The following is a 17,890-nucleotide window of genomic DNA, read 5'->3' as shown; positions in this document are numbered from 1 at the left end:
TGTGTTTTCAACTAATTAATGAAAAGGAGGGATTCCCCCAAGTTTCTTCTATTGTTTACGAAAGTAAATCAGGTTATGCGGACAAGCCACCCTTCAAGCCTCTTCCACCTAAAGGAGGAACGAGGAGAAGGAAGAGAAGAAGAAGAAGGGAACGAAGAAGAAGAAGAAGAAGAAGAAGGGAATAAAAAGAAAGAGGTAACATCATATCCCCGCGTATATGAGATAACAATAGGTAACCGTAAGTATGTTGCTCCTAATGATTATTGTGATAATGAATCTGAATATGATGATCTTCCTATGCCCTTTACATACATTAGCAATCATGATTTGAATGAGCACACCACTTTTGATATTACAAATCTCGGGAAATTGATTCTATTTCTTATGATGACACTATGCCTCCGATCTCTAATGATTATTATAAAGAATGCTATGATGTAGGTTCTAATTATCCTTATGAAACTTGTCATAGTCATGATTGGATTACCAAAAACAATTCCCTTAATAGGCAACTTGTTTACCATGTTCAAATTCTTGATAATAATCTTGCTCCAATTACTATTAATGAGAATAACTCTTCTTATGCCAAATTTAATGATACTTCTATGCATATGAACCATGATAAGAATGTTTTAAGTGATGGGTATATTATGGATTTCATCAATGATGCTACTGAAAGTTATTATGAGAGAGGGAAATATGGTTATATGCATCTTAATGATATTAAGTTTCCCCTCTTTATGTTGAGAATCTTGAAGTTACTCGTGTTTTATCCTCTTATGCTTGTCACTTTGTTCTTCATGAATTCATTTGTGTACAAGATTCCTCTTCATAGGAAGCATGTTAGACTTAAATTTGTTTTGAATTTGCCTCTTGAAGCTCTCTTTTGCTTCAAATACTATTTCCGCGAATGGATTATTAAAACTGCTGAGCCCATCTTAATGGCTATAAAGAAAGAACTTCTTGGGAGATAACCCATGTGTTATTTTGCTACAGTACTTTGTTTTATATTTGTGTCTTGGAAGTTGTTTACTACTATAGCAACCTCTCCTTATCTTAGTTTTGTGTTTTGTTGTGCCAAGTGAAGCCTCTAATCGAAGGTTGATACTAGATTTGGATTTCTGCACAGAAACAGATTTCTATCTGTCACGAATCTGGGATTTTCTCTCTGTAGAAAAATCAGAAAAATATGCCAATTTACGTGCGTGTTCCTCAGATATGTACGCAACTTTCATTAGTTTTGAGTTTTCTGATCTGAGCAACGGAAGTATTTATTAGAAATTCGTCTTTACGGACTGTTCTGTTTTGACAGATTCTGCCTTTTATTTCGCATTGCCTCTTTTGCTATGTGGGATGGATTTCTTTGTTCCATTAAACTCCAGTAGCTTTGAGCAATGTTCAGAAGTGTTAAGAATGATTGTGTCACCTCTGAACATGTGAGTTTTTGATTATGTACTAACCCCTCTAATGAAGTTTATGAGAAGTTTGGTGTGAAGGAAGTTTTCAAGGGTCAAGAGAGGAGGATGATATACTATGATCAAGAAGAGTGAAAGCTCTAAGCTTGGGGATGCCCCGGTGGTTCACCCCTGCATATATCAAGAAGACTCAAGCGTCTAAGCTTGGGGATGCCCAAGGCATCCCCTTCTTCATCGACAAATTATCAGGTTCCTTCTCTTGAAACTATATTTTTATTCGGTCACATCTTATGTGCTTTACTTGGAGCGTCTGTGTGCTTTTGTTTTTGTTTTTGTTTGAATAAATTGGATTACATCATGCTTGTGTGGGAGAGAGACACGCTCCGCTGTTGCATATGAACACATGTGTTCTTAGCTCATGATATTCATGGCGAAGTTTCCTCTTCGTTAAATTGTTATATGGTTGGAATTGGAAAATGCTACATGGAGTAATTGCTATAATGTCTTGGGTAATGTGATACTTGGCAATTGTTGTGCTCATGTTTAAGCTCTTGCATCATATACCTTACACTTATTAGTGAAGAAATACATAGAGCTTGTTAAAATTTGGTTTGCATGAGTGGTTTCTCTAGAGTCTAGATATTTTCTAGTAAGATGTTTGAACAACAAGGAAGACGATGTATAGTTTTATAATGCTTGTAATATGTCTTTTATGTGAGTTTCGCTGTACTAGTTCGTGCTTGTGTTTGCTTCAAACAACCTTGCTAGCCTAAACCTTGTATCGAGAGGGAATACTTCTCATGCATCCAAATCCTGAGCCAAACAACACTATGCCATTTGTGTCCACCATACCTACCTACTATGTGGTATTTCCTGCCATTCCAAAGTAAATTGCTTGAGTGCTACCTTTAAACAATTCAAAATTTATCACCTCTGATTTGTGTCAATGTTTTATAGCTCATGAGGAAGTATGTGGTGTTTAGCTTTCAACCTTGTCATTTACTTTTGACGGACTCTCATATGGACTAGTGGCACATCCGCTTATCCAATAATTTTGCAAAAAGAGCTGGCAATGGGATTCCCGAGTCCCAAATTAATTAACAAAAATAGACACTCCTCCATGGTATGTGATTGTTGGACGGCACCCGAAGGATTCGGTTAGCCATGGCTTGTGTAAGCAAAGGTTGGGAGGAGTGTCATCATAATAAAACTAAAATAAAAAGGCACTCCTTCATGGTATGAGATTGTTGGCGGGCACCCGAGGATTCGGTTAGCCATGGTTTGTGAAAGAAAGGTTGGAAGGAGTGCCACCCAAAAATAAAATAATTCATGGGAGCCGCTCTTGGAAGTCCGGTTGGCGAGGTAGTTAGTGTACCCATTACCATTCGTTGACAACAACAAACACCTCTCAAAACTTTACTTTTTATGCTCTCTATATGTTTTCAAAACCAAAACTCTAGCACAAATATAGCAATCGATGCTTTCCTCTTTGAAGGACCATTCTTTTACTTTTATTGTTGAGTCAGTTCACCTATTTCTCTCCACCTCAAGAAGCAAACATTTGTGTGAACTGTGCATTGATTCTTACATACTTGCTTATTGCATTTGTTATATTGCTCTGCATTGACAACTTTCTATGAGATATACATGTTACAAGTTGAAAGCAACCACTGAAACTTAATCTTCCATTGTGTTGCTTCAATACCTTTACTAAGAATTTATTGCTTTATGAGTAATTCTTATGCAAGACTTGTTGATGCTTGTCTCGAAAGTACTATTCATGAAAAGTCTTTGCTATATGATTCAATTGTTTACTCATTGCATTTACATTGTTTCGAATCGCTGCATTCATCTCATATGCTTTACAATGGTATGATTAAGATTATGTTGGTAGCATGTCACCTCAGAAATTATCTTTTATCGTTTACCTACTCGAGGACGAGTAGGAACTAAGCTTGGGGATGTGATACGTCTCCAACGTATCTATAATTTCCGATGTTCCATGCTTGTTTTATGACAATACCAACATGTTTTGTTCACACTTTATATCATTTTTATGCGTTTTCCGGAACTAACCTATTGACGAGATGCGAGAGGCCAGTTGCTGTTTCTACTGTTTTTGGTTCCAGAAAGGCTGTTCGGGCAATATTCTCGGAATTGGACGAAATCAACGCCAAACCTCCTATTTTTCCCGGAAGGCTCCAGAACACCGAAGGAGAGTCGGAGGAGTGCCAGGGGGGCCCCACACCCTAGGGTGGCGCGGCCCAAGGGGGGGGCGCGCCCCCCTATGGTGTGGCCAGCCCAGGCCCCCTCCGACTCCGATTCTTCGCCTATTTAAGCCGTCGTGACCTAAAACCTCGACACCAATTGACGAAACTCCAGAAAGACTCCAGGGGCGCCGCCGCCATCGCGAAACTCCAATTCGGGGGACAGAACTCTCCGTTCCGGCACCCTGCCGGACGGGAATTGCCCCGGAGCCATCTCCACCGCCGTCTTCACCGCCATCTTCACCGCCATCGCTGCCCCCATGATGAGGAGGGAGTAATTCACCCCCGAGGCTGAGGGCTTCGCTGTAGCTATGTGGTTCATCTCTCTCCCATGTACCTCAATACAATAATCTCATGAGCTGCTTTACATGATTGAGATTCATATGAGTTTTGTATCACAATTTATCTATGTGCTACTCTAGTGATGTTATTAAAGTAGTTCTATTCCTCCTGCACGTGTGTAAAGGTGACTAGTGTGTGCACCGTATGGTTCTTGTCGTAGGCTATGATCATGATCTCTTGTAGATTGTGGAGTTAATTATTACTATGATGGTATTGATGTGATCTATTCCTCCTACATATGCATGAAGGCGATAGTGTGCATGCTATGTTAGTACTTAGTTTAGTCTTTTGATCTATCTTACACTATAAGGTTACTAAATATGAACAAATTGTGGAGCTTGTTAACTCCGGCATTGAGGGTTCGTGTAATCCTACGCAATGCGTTCATCATCCAACAAAAGTGTAGAGTATGCATTTATACGTTACTGTTATGTGATCAATGTTGAGAGTGTCCACTAGTGAAAGTGTAATCCCTAGGCCTTGCTCCTAAATACTTGCTATCGCTACTTGTTTACTACTTGCTTGCGTTACTCTCTGCTTGTTTCTTGTTTCTTGTGTTACTACTTGCTTGCAATACCACCACCATCAACTACACACCATCAAGCTATTTTCACGGCACCGTTGCTACTGCTCATACTTATTCATACCACATGTATTTCACTATCTCTTCGCCGAACTAGTGCACCTATTAGGTGTGTTGGGGACACAAGAGACTTCTTGCTTTGTGGTTGCGGGGTTGCATGAGAGGGATATCTTTGACCTCTTCCTCCACGAGTTCGATAAACCTTGGGTATCCACTTAAGGGAAAACTTGCTGCTGTTCTACAAACCTCTGCTCTTGGAGGCCCAACACTGTCTACAGGAAAGGAGGGGGAACGTAGACATCATGCATTTATGGAAGGTTCTAGAATATTCCGGAAGAAAGTCACTTTGGAAGGCGGAGTCCCGAAGGGACTCCACCACCATGGCCGGCCAACCCTAAGGGGTGGAGTCCCAGGTGGACTCCACCTAAGGTGGCCGGCCACCCCCCCCCAAGGGAAGGTGGGAATCCCACCTCTAGTGGGAGTCCTAGCTTGGGTAGGTTTCATGTCATATGGAAGATTTTGGTTTGGGGTCTTATTCGAAGACTTGTAGACCAACTCTTGGGTGTTCCACCTATATAATGAGGGCCAAGGGGAGGGGGCCGGCCACCCCAACACCACAAGGTGGCCGCACCACATAGATGGCCGGCGCCCCCCTCTCCCCAAACCCTAGCCGCCCCACTCCTCCTTCTTCCCCGCACGCTTAGCGAAGCTCCGCCGGGATTCTCCGCCGCCACCGACACCACGCCGTCGTGCTATCGGATTCAAGAAGAGCTACTACTTCCGCTGCCCGCTGGAACGGGGAGGTGGACGTCGTCTTCATCAACAACCGAACGTGTGACCGAGTACGGAGATGCTGCCCGTTCGTGGCGCCGTGATCAAGATCTTCTACGCGCTTTTGCAAGCGGCAAGTGAACGTCTACCGCAGCAACAAGAGCCTCATCTTGTAGGCTTTGGAAATCTTCAAGGGTGAGTCTCGATCATCCCCTCGTTGCTACCGTCTTCTAGATTGCATCTTGGCTTGGATTGCGTGTTCGCGGTAGGAAATTTTTTTTTCTATGCAACGTTATCCTACAGTATTGTAGTCTACATAAAAATGACAAAATCGGACAGGTTTTATAGTTTTAAAATGTGCACTATTTACTATTCTCAGATTCATACATTTATCATTTTTGTGTAGCCTAAAGTACTAAAAATTTCACATTGCGATATTGCATGTTTGTACATTCCATCATTGGCTACATCTAGATTTTTTTCAAAAAAATTGCAACTTAAAATATAATTTCTGAATTTTTGAAAATAAAAAACTACATATAGCTAGGCTATGCTTATTAAAACCATAGCATTGAGATAATATATAGCGACGCTAGTCAAATAAAGAGTTTGAAGCCTATCTCAGGTGCACTAACGTGGATCACAGTGCACACACGAAACTTCGAAACTTTACCCCCTCCGATCCATATTAGCATCAAGTAATATATGAATCGGACGGAGTACCAAAAATGATGTTCCCGCAAAAATAAAGAAAAAACACATTTTTATGCGCGGCTTCAGTTACCCTAGGTCGTTCTTGGCTGAGCTAGGCTTGTAAAGAGTAAAAGCATCTCCAGTCGTGTCCTCCAAACCGTACTCCAAAGAGATTTGGGGTGTGTCGGATGTTTCACCTCCACAGCCAAGCACCCCAAAGTCTTGTTCGGTCCGGCACGGCCCAATATGGTGTCCGGCGTTCCAAGCCCGTCCCTGATGGGGCTCCGATGATGGCGCCAGAAAATCTTGGTGGCGGTTGTTGTGGAATCGGTTGGGAAACCCCAAGAGGAAGGTGTGATGAGCACATCAGCAAGTTTTCCCTCAGTACGAAACTAAGGTTTAATCGACCAGTAGGAGAAAGGCATGACTTCTGAAGGTGTTGCTAACTGACTAGTGGCAGGCTGCACTACCGACGTCAGCAACAACATGGAACCTTCACACAACACAACTAAAGTAATTTGCCCGAACTTGCAGTGAGGTTGTCAATCTCACCGGTTTGCTGAATGATACGTTGCAAATGTATCTATAATTTTTGATGCTCCATGCTTGTTATACACCAATTGCTATATGTTTTGTTTACACTTCGTGTCACTTTTATGCATTTTCTGGAACTAACCTATTTAAAATATACTGATGGTGCGTGATGCACACACGTCCGTTGGGAACACCAAGAGGAAGGTGTGATGCGCACATCAGTAAGTTTTCCCTCAGAAAGAAACCAAGGTTATCGAACCAGTAGGAGTCAAGGAACACGTGAAGGTTGTTGGTGATGGAGTGTAGTGCGGCGCAACACCAGGGATTCCGGCGCCAACGTGGAACCTGCACAACACAATCACAATACTTTGCCCCAACGTAACAGTGAGGTTGTCAATCTCACCGGCTTGCTGTAAACAAAGGATTAAATGTATAGTGTGGAAGATGATGTTTGTTTGCGAAGAACAGTAAATAACAGAGTTTGCAGTAGATTGTATTTCAGATGTAAAAGAATGGACCGGGGTCCATAGTTCACTAGTGATGTCTCTCCCATAAGATAAATAGCATGTTGGGTGAACAAATTACAGTTGGGCAATTGACAAATAGAGAGGGCATAACAATGCACATACATATCACGATGACTACTATGAGATTTAATCAGGGCATTACGACAAAGTACATAGACCGCTATCCGACATGCATCTATGCCAAAAAAGTCCACCTTCGGGTTAGCATCCGCACCCTTCCAGTATTAAGTTGCAAACAACAGGACAATTGCATTAAGTATGGTGCGTAATGTAATCAACACAAATATCCTTAGACAAAGCATTGATGTTTTATCCCTAGTGGCAACATCACATCCACAACCTTAGAACTTTCTGTCACTGTTCCAGATTCAATGGAGGCATGAACCCACTATCGAGCATAAATACTCCCTCTTGGAGTTACAAGTATCAATTTGGCCAGAGCCTCTACTAGCAACGGAGAGCATGCAAGAACATAAACAACACATATATGATAGATTGATAATCAACTTGACATAGTATTCCATATTCATCGGATCCCAACAAACACAACATGTAGCATTACAAATAGATGATCTTGATCATGATAGGCAGCTCACAAGATCTAACATGATAGCACAATGAGGAGAAGACAACTATCTAGCTACTGCTATGGACCCATAGTCCAGGGGTGAACTACTCACACATCAATCCGGAGGCGATCATGGTGATGCAGAGTCCTCTGGGAGATGATTCCCCTCTCCAGCAGGGTGCCGGAGGCGATCTCCTGAATCCCCCGAGATGGGATTGGCGGCGGCGTCTCGCGGAAGGTTTTCCGTATCGTGGCTCTCGGCATCGGGGTTTTCGCGACGAAGGCTATAAGTAGGCGGAAGGGCAGAGTCGGAGGGCTGACGAGGGGCCCACACCATAGGGCGGCGCGGGCCCCTCCTTGGCCGCGCCGCCTTGTGGTGTCGCCACCTCGTGGCCCCACTTCGTATCCCCTTCGGTCTTCTGGAAGCTTCGTGGAAAAATAAGACCCTGGGCGTTGATTTCGTCCAATTCCGAGAATATTTCCTTTGTAGGATTTCTGAAACCAAAAACAGCAGAAAGCAAAGAATCGGCTCTTCGGCATCTCGTCAATAGGTTAGTGCCGGAAAATGCATAATAATGACATAAAGTGTGTATAAAACATGTGAGTATCATCATAAAAGTAGCATGAAACATAAGAAATTATAGATACGTTTGAGACGTATCATATACCACAGTGTTAGTTTCATGTTTTCTTCTGTTTATGTATTTCAGAAAAATTGTACAGGAAATATTCTCGGAATTGGATGAAACAAAAGCCAAATTTCCTATTTTCCCGGAGCGAAGACGGAGTCCAGAGGAGGGACGAAGAGGGGCCACAGGGTGGCCAGACCTACCCTAGGCGCGGCCTGGACCTGGCCCGCGCCTAGGGGTGGTCTGGAGCCACCAAACCTCCACCGACCTCACCCTTCCGCCTATATAAAGCTCCCGACGCAAAAACCCTAAATATACAAGCCTCCATCCATGAAAAGTTCCGTAGCTCCGCCGCCGTCGTAGACAAGATCCGGGGGACAAAATTCTCTGTTCCGGCACCCTGTCGGGACGGGGAATTGCCCCCAGAGCCATCTCTATCGACTCCACTGCCATCTCCATCGCTGTTGCTGACTCCCATGATGAGGAGGGAGTAGTTCTCCCCCGGGGCTGAGGGATCTACCGGTAGCTATGTGGTTTGTCTCTCTCTCTCCCATGGTATGATCTTTATGTGACCATGAGCTTTGTAATCTAGATGTCGTTATGCTATTCAAGTGGATTTTACTTATGTGATCTCCGGAGACTACTTGTCCCACGTGTGTAAAGGTGAGGGCGTGTGCACCGTGTGGGTCTCTTAGGCTATATTTCACAGAATACTTGATTTGAGTTGGATGTCTCTATGAAATTATGGTGTGTTAGTACCTCCTATGAATGCTCAAAGTGCAGGGCGGGGTGTTCATTAGTACTTGGGGGTACATTTTTAAGGTTTGCTTTTGCAGACCTACGCAGTGGACTAGTGTTCGTTATCCAGCCGGAGAGTCTTTCAGAGTAGCATAGTGAAGTGCTTATATTTATATTCCTTTATGATATCATTGTTGAAAGTGAGCACTAGTGAAAGTATGATCCCTAGGCCTTGTTTCCAAACATCGAATCACCGTTTATTTACTATTTTACTGCATATATACTTTCTGCCATATTTATTTCAGATTGTTATTACCACTCATATTCATCCATATCACTTGCATTTTACTATCTCTTCGCTGAACTAGTGCACATATACATCTGACAAGTGTATTAGGTGTGTTGGGGACACAAGAGACTTCTTGTATCGTAATTGCAGGGTTGCTTGAGAGGGATACCTTATACCTCTAACTCCCTGAGTTCGATAAACCTTGGGCAATCCACTTAAGGGAAACTTGATGCTGTTCTACAAACCTCTCACTTTGAGGCCCAACACTGTCTACAAAAATAGAAGCGTGCATAGACATCAAGCTCTTTTCTGTCATCGTTGCCGGGGAGGTAAGGTAAAAGGTACTCACATCCGCTGACTACTAAGTCTTTTAGTTGATGGTGAGTGCTCGAAGTTATTTCCTTTAGATTCTGAATTGCATCTTTTTGTTTCTTGTTTTTATTTTTACTAGTTAGGCTTCATGGAAAACAACAAAAATAAATAGATGGCTTTATAGTATTTATCTTGAGTTAGGACATGAGGTGTTTGAAGAGAAAATTAAAAAACCTATGGAACTTTACTTGCATGCTGATAGTAATGTTATTGGTATGAATGCTTTGAACATTTTTATTGCTAATACTATGTAAAAAATCTAAGCTTGGGGAATCTAGTTTTTATGATCTTTTTAGTCCCCCAGCTTTAGAGGAGAAAATTTACTCTGATGATATTTTATCTCCCATCTGTGGTAAATCTAATGATGCTTGTGATATTTTAAATCAACCTAATGAAAATATTCCTTTTAAAATACCTATGAAAATTGTTGAAAAGATCATGGATGAGTGTTATGCAGGGGATGGAACAAGACGACAAAAAATTTAGAAAAGAAACAAAATTACCCAAGTTAATTAGTACTAAATACCTATACCAAATAAAATCAGCATCTGTTCATAAAGTGTCATCAGATTTTCTTAATCTGAACTTTTTCGAAAAAAGTTGTTTTAAGATGACCCATGCACTTTTGATACTCCGGTCCCATGGCACACTATCTAAAGCAATTCGAAGTTCCTTGTATGCATCACTACAAATGACTACACATTCTTGGTGTCTTACAACTTGATGTAGTGTTATTTCACACCTATTTAGAAACGAATATCTGCATAGACATGTACTACAAGTTTTTACATGTTTGCCATAATATTCAGAGGTTAGAATCATTTATTATCATCGATTTGTACTGAACTTTCTTACTTGCCATATACATTGTTGCTAAATAGCATATGTCATCACAAATATATACTTCCAACCGAAAAATGTGGTTCTAGAGGGTGTTTTGTTACTTGTTGATTTTTCCATTAAACGTTGTTAATATGTTACACTTACCAAATTATTCGTTCAACTAAAAAAAACGTTTTAGATCAAAATTAATTGAAAAGCTTAAATGTAATGAGATTTGGCATTGTTATGTGCTACTTAGAAAGGCATTTGTCTTGTGAAAATATAAATGTATAGGCATTTGTATGTGTTCACCTCCATTTACGGTGCATAAATATCTCAGCAAGAGTGCTCGACATCAGACACGTTAGCAAATAAAGTAGATGAGGTTCATAGAGCATGTAGCCATCTAAATTCTACGTGAATATTGTACTAAAATTTTGATATTGAGATTTTGCATTTTTGTAGATTTCATCATTGCCTACATCCACGATTTTTTTTCAGAATTTTTTGAAACTTAAAAGTATGATTTTCATTTTTTAAAAAAAATCAATTACATGTAGCTCGGCCTCTATTTGTCCACTCTCGTATAGCCATCTAAGTTCATCGTGAATAGATAGAATGCTATTGTGCGAGGAGTGAGGTGTCTACAGATGCTTCGTCGTCCATGAATGAGCGTTGCTCATTTTATTCCTTCCTTTCGTAAAAGTATATATTGAATTTGTTTGAATTTGGATGTAAAATTCTGACAACTTCAAGATATTATTTGTGGACGGAGCTCTACAGTACCTCTTAAAAGTAGAGTATATCTGATGTTCTTGGGTTTGAATGTTTCTATTATTGCATTCGGCATTTCTTTGCTATTCTGCATATTTATCGCATAGCACCGGGGCAGTGTGGTTACACATCCGCGGATGGCCTGACCAGGCAGCTGAGTTTCGTGCTCCTCCGGCCGCTCGCAGGCCGACGTCGCCGGCCGCTGGCAGCCGACCACGCCAAATGTCATCCATTTTGCTCTGATTTTTTGCCAAGTGTCGGCGCTGATTTAGCGGGCAAATAACGCCGATGGATGGCTGTTCCTTGGCCTGGAATTTAGGAAGTGGTTTGATGGTATTGCCTTCTTCCCCTCCCCCCTCTCCTCCCTGCGCGCGGCATATAATCCTTCTCCCTTGCTTTGTCTCACGCTCTCCTACTCAAAAGTTAAAATCAATCATTCTCACTGGTTTATACTAAACATTTTCACCTATCACATACATTGTTGCTAAATAACATGTGTCGTCATAAATATACTTTCAACTGAAAATATATATTTCGAGCATTTTTTGTTAGTTATTTCTTGCAATGTTGTTAAGACGCAACACTTACAATAATCGTTGTTGAAATTAAAATCTTTTGTTAGCTAAAAATCAAATAAAACGTTAGATGGTAGAGAATTTGGCAATACTTTCGTGCGAAGTAGACTTGTTAGAAGAGAAATTTATGGTGTACTTGTATATGCTTACCTCCATTTTACTGTGCATAAATATCTCGGAAAGAGAGCTAGATATCATACATATTGGCGGATATGTTAACCGAGGTATATACAACATATAGCCATCTAAATTCATCGTGAATAGATAGAAATCTATTGTGTGATGAATGAGGTGTCTACCGATGATTTTTCGTCCATGAATGAACGTTGCTCATTTTATTCGTTCATGGTTAAATATCTTGTACTCCTTCCTTTGGTAAAATAATATTTTGATTTTGTTTAAATTTGGATGTAAAAGTTTGAAAAATTCAAGATAGTAGTATTATAATTTTTTTTATGAGGTTAAACAGTGGGTTCCCCACTGCATATTTTTATTTATTTCTATATAAAAGACAAATAGAGTCCAAAAATTCCAAAGTACAGGAGAAGAAGTGCTACAGAAGAGCACCTAAAAAACAAAAGACTAATCTAGCTTACAACAAACAAATCCAAATCTCCCATCTTTAGGTGAAATGCTGCACCCAATCTGCAAGGCCTACATAAGACCTCCTTTTTGCCTTGAAAACCAGAAGAGTCAACTCCTCCTTAAATAATCTCTTGCATTGGAATAAATTTGGATCAATACCTTTAAACAGAAGATCATTCCTAGATCTCCAAATGGACCAGCAGCCAAGGATAACAATATCCAAAGAGAAAGTTTTCCCAATAGCAGCAGTGAGTGAATCAATGATCTCCATAGAAAATGATGACTGCCCTGAATCGGTAGGAATAGTCCAACCTGGGAAAATATATTGCCAGCACATGATAGCAAAAGGGTATGTGAAGAAAAGATGATTCATTGATTCTAGATGCAAAGAGCCACACATAGCACAGGTATAATCTGGCAAGAAAAAATTCTTCCTTTGCAACAGTTGCCTTGTATTTAGTCTATTTTGCAATAACAGCCAGAAAAAACTTTGTGCTTAGAATGACAACACGGTTTCCAGAGCTTCTTGATAGTAGGGCACACCATATGCTGACCAACAAAGTGCTTATATACCTTTGAGACTTTGAAACTGGTATTGCTTCCAAAAACCTCCCAAGAATAAATCAGAGCTCACATGAAGATTTAAAATAATATCTTGGAGGGTTTGGAACTGAGCAAAGGCTTAATTGGACAGGGGTAAATGGAACAGAGTGGAAAGTTGCTCCAAAGATCTTGCTTGAAGAATTGAAGCAGCTTCATTAACCGTGAAGGAGTACAAGTGTGGGAGTTGCAGGTTTAGTGGGACAGAGACCCAAGAGTCCGTCCATAGCAAGACAGAAGAACCTGTTCCAATGGAACACTTAGCCAGATTTTTGAAATCTGTTAAACTCTTCAAGCAATCTCGGCACCAAAAAGAAATATATCTTGATCTAGAAGGTGACAAAGCATTTGAGTAGTAAACCTCCCATAACAGATTCACCCAAGGCGGTTTGGCTTTATTGTAAAATTTATGTAGATGTTCCATAAGCAAGCAATTGTTTTTGGGTTGTTAGATTCACCACCCCTAGGCCTCCCTGATCCTTAGGTCTACACACAAGCTCCCATGCAGCCAGAGGTTGGCTATGTTCCTCCAAATCCTTCTTCCTTCTGTATTTGTCAAACTCCTTGATCACCCATTGATACAATCTAAGAGTACTCATATAGAAAGTTGGCAAAGAGGACAAAACAGAATTAACCAATCTGAGCTTGTCTCCATAGCCGAGGTACATTGAGCAGGCAGAAAGTCTTCTCTGAGCATTCTGAAGAAGAGGCATGAAGAATTCCTTTACAGGTTTAGTTGTGCTTAAAGGAGCACGAGGTATGCGAAAGTCAGTGAGCCTTTTTGACACTGAAGAAGAGCAGTAGCTAAAAGAAAGTAGAGTACATCTAATGTTCTTGGGTTTCAATGTTCCTATTGGTGCATCTGCATATTTATCGCATAGCACCGGCAGTGTTGACTACATAGCCGCCGATGGCCCGATCAGCCAGCTGAGTTCCGTGCTCCTCCGGCCGCTCGCACGTCGGACGTCGACGGCCGCCGGCAGCAGACCATGCCAAATGGCGTCCATGTGTCGCAAGCTCCAAAAGGGAAGGCAGGCGCACACACTCGCTCTCCCACTCGCCAGACCGCCACCGGGCGGTTTGTCCAGGCAGCGCGGACCGATCGGCGGGCGCCACTCCAGACTCCACTCTCCCCCCGAAACCACCAAACAACCCCCCGCACCCCAATGATCCGCCCACTCCTCCTTCTCCCCCACCACTGCCCCTTCTCCGCACGACTCTCGCGCCCGCCGCCTCCGTCCTCTCCTCCCCCACCCCAAGGTAACCGCCACCCCCACCATCCTTATCTCCCACGACACGACCAGGTCTCACTAGATCTCTCCGGCAGGTGCACGGAATCGCTGCCGTCCCCGCGCGCGCGCCGCACGCCACCACCACCGCATCTCCTGCTCCAACCCCGCCACCCCCGCCCCCGCCCCCGCCCCCGAGATGGATCCCGCCGTGCGCAAGGACCTGTACCCGCACGTCGAGCCCTACCAGACCGGCCGCCTCAACGTCTCCCACGTCCACACCATCTACTACGAGCAGTCCGGCAACCCAGGGGGACACGTGAGTGCCACCGACGAGTTTCCAAGAATCCTCGCGGCCACCAATGCTCTCACCGATGCGATGCGCCGCGTGCGTGTCAGATATATAATTGGGCTGAATTTGCTCTGTTCTGTTGCAGCCTGTCGTGTTCCTCCACGGGGGACCTGGGGCCGGCACCTCGCCCGGCAACCGCAGGTTCTTCGACCCACAGTTCTACAGGATCGTGCTCTTCGACCAGGTTGGCTTTGATCGTCTAATGTTTTTAATAGCCGGTGTTCCGACGAGTCTGGGTTGCTGAATTTCCGTCTGTCTTTGTGCTGCAGAGAGGCGCAGGGAAGAGCACTCCCCACGCTTGTCTGGAGGAGAACACCACCTGGGACCTGGTGGCTGACATCGAGAAGCTCAGGGAGCATCTCGACATCCCAGAGTGGCAGGCAACTCCATTAACCCCCCTTTTTTTTCAAAATTATATCCCTTTACATTCTCTGCCTATCAGCAATTAAACTCACCGTATACGATTCTGGGGATAGTGTAGGTGTTTGGCGGTTCATGGGGGAGCACCTTGGCTCTCGCGTACAGCCAGACTCACCCCGACAAGGTTAGCAGCAATTCACCTGCGTGTTGCAATTTCGTGTGAACCCGAAAATCGGAGCAAAAGAACTATATTGTTTGGTCTGCTAATACTGTTGTGGATGCTCCGTAGGTGACGGGCATTGTTATAAGAGGCATTTTCTTGCTTAGGAAAAAGGAGCTCGATTGGTTCTACGAGGGCGGCGCAGCGGCTATTTTCCCAGACGGTATGTTGTGTTATCATGAAAAGAAAACTTGGTGAAGTGTTATAGGACTATGAAAAAAATATGTGTACTTTTGTGCATTATGCCCCTTTGAGCAATTTCGGTCAAAGGGTTGAACTTGTCCAAAATAAATCAGAGAATTGACAGACCAACTGTCTTTCTTAGCTAAAATCACCCCAAGTTTCTTTATGAAATATAAGCGTTACCTCTGACATTATGCACTTCTTACATGAATAGATGACTTACTTAGCTTTTAATATGCAGCATGGGAACCATTTAGAGATCTTATTCCTGAGGACGAAAGGAATTGTTTCATAGCTGCATACCACAAAAGGCTAACTTCCTCTGATCCTGATGTCCAGGTATCCATATTGTTGCTACCTAGATATGTATCAAATTGCCTTGCACACGATCTTTTCTGTACGAACCCCATACGAAAGTGTGGTCATGTGGTCCTGGTTCATGCAGCAACTTAATCCAAGGTTCATATATGGGTTCCTTTTCATAGCCATATTCTTCCTCTTCATTGCTTATGCTTAAATTATATACTAGTGCCTACATTGATTTTCTCGATGAGCAGACATGAATTCCTATTGTTTGACCATCTAGATTGAAGCCGCGAAGAGATGGACAATGTGGGAGATGTTGACTGCACATCTCATTCAAAATTATGATACCATCAAACGAGGGGAGGATGACAAGTTTTCTTTGGCAAGTACTTTCACCACCATCAAGCCTCTTTTTTCCACAACACTACTGTGTCAACAACAGTTCAGCATACATTATTTTATTATCATGATTGGCCAACCAGCTTCTTTTTTTATTGAAGTGTTTGCATTTGTTAGCTTTTCTTTTAGAATACTACAATAGTGCCTTCGAAGTTCTCTTTGTTAATTCAATTCCTTGCTCTGATGCTTGTACATCAATAGCGTGTTTGTGTTTCTCTAGATGTCTGCAATGCCTTTTTTCTAATAGTCCCTCCGATCCATAATAAGTACAGCTTTGAACTAAATCCCAACAATAAAAATGGATCAGAGGGAGAAATATTTTGCCTTTGAGGTTGTATGCTACAACTGTAATACTTGATGGTCTTAACACTTTCTGTTATACCTTTGTAACGTGTGCTCAATTTTCTTCAGGCATTTGCAAGGATTGAAAACCACTACTTCGTTAACAAGGGGTTTTTACCTTCCGATTCACACTTATTGGACAATGTTGAGAAGATTCGACACATTAAAGCTTTTATCGTACAGGTAGCATGTGTATGCATGAAGCTAACAGCAAGCATGATTAAATTTTCCGTATTTAGATAGGCATTGTGTTCTGCACCTCGTCTGTTAATCTTGCCCAATTGTTTTAAGTTCATATTTGGCATGTAGCGGTAGGGTGCGAACATGACATGGTCGGCTTGGGGTGTGCAGTTTTATCGTTATAGATTTGCACATGATTAGTGATTATGTTGCAGGGGAGATATGATGCTTGTTGTCCTATGATGTCTGCTTGGGATCTCCATAAAGCTTGGCCTGAAGCTGAATTTAAGGTAATATTGTTCAGCGTTCCATACTTTCCTGGATCATTCTTCCAAGTAGATATGCTCCTGTTTGATATTAGGCATTGTATTGTTACCATGTACTATACTTCTGCTACCTGAAGATATGACAACTACATGCATCTGTTTGGTATAATAAACTGTTAGACAGAATATATTGACCGCAGAACATTATATCTGCAGGTGGTTCCAGATGCAGGACACTCAGCCAATGAAGTTGGCATCGCAGCTGAACTGGTATCAGCTAACGAAAAGCTTAAAAGCATGTTGAGAAAATGAGCAGCCATAACGCAGAAAGCTGTTATGAAGAACTTCCACTCATTTTTGTTGGGGGTCACTTTGCAGAATAAGAATTTAGCAGGTAGCTAGCCTGGTTGTACTTGTCAAACGATTCTCTATTCAATCAAAGTTGGGTGCCGCAATTTTGTCGATTGGGCTAATTGAGATGTGTTTTGCGTTTTTCACATCCCCGGTAGACTGGTGCATACCATAAACTTAGCATTCCTGTATCCAGCTGTTTCACAACCTTGTTACATAACATTACACCAATCTGATAAGTTGATCCAGAGCCTTGATGCTCTAGACTAGAACCAAACATGCAACATACTTGTAGCTAAATAGAACAGAAGCACCAGATGGAAATCCATGCTATGTCAGCAAATTCACTTGCTACTACACCATGCTTCATCTTCAGCGTCAGTCCAGGGTTGCTGTTTGGCTAAGCAACGCACGTACCACCACACATCAAGTGCCTGCAATACAATTTCAGAAGATATTTAAACTGACAGGATCAAGAATCCTTATTAAGCTATGGCAACTGCATTTTGGTAGTTCAGGCCATCTTATTTGACTTCAGACTGGCATTAATACATTTGCTCAACATGCTCTTTACCTGGCATTCACAGTAAACTGCTACTCCCTCCATACCGGATTAAT

At 42.2% G+C, this 17,890-nt stretch overlaps 1 protein-coding gene across 1 annotated transcript; it reads left to right on the top strand.

Moving 5' to 3' along the window:
• The first annotated feature begins 14,498 nt into the window (after positions 1-14,498).
• Positions 14,499-17,249, top strand: LOC124649884 (proline iminopeptidase). The gene is given in 10 exon segments (XM_047189453.1): positions 14,499-14,632; positions 14,751-14,849; positions 14,935-15,045; positions 15,147-15,209; positions 15,315-15,408; positions 15,670-15,767; positions 16,015-16,135; positions 16,477-16,658; positions 16,871-16,945; positions 17,138-17,249. Coding segments are annotated over 10 exon segments (1,059 nt in total). The 5' UTR covers positions 14,499-14,512; the 3' UTR covers positions 17,234-17,249.
• Positions 17,250-17,890: the final 641 nt, after the last annotated feature.

This window comes from Lolium rigidum, chromosome 4 (genome assembly GCF_022539505.1).
Source record: "Lolium rigidum isolate FL_2022 chromosome 4, APGP_CSIRO_Lrig_0.1, whole genome shotgun sequence".
Taxonomy (NCBI): domain Eukaryota; kingdom Viridiplantae; phylum Streptophyta; class Magnoliopsida; order Poales; family Poaceae; genus Lolium; species Lolium rigidum.
This window is presented reverse-complemented; position numbering and strand designations above follow the sequence as displayed.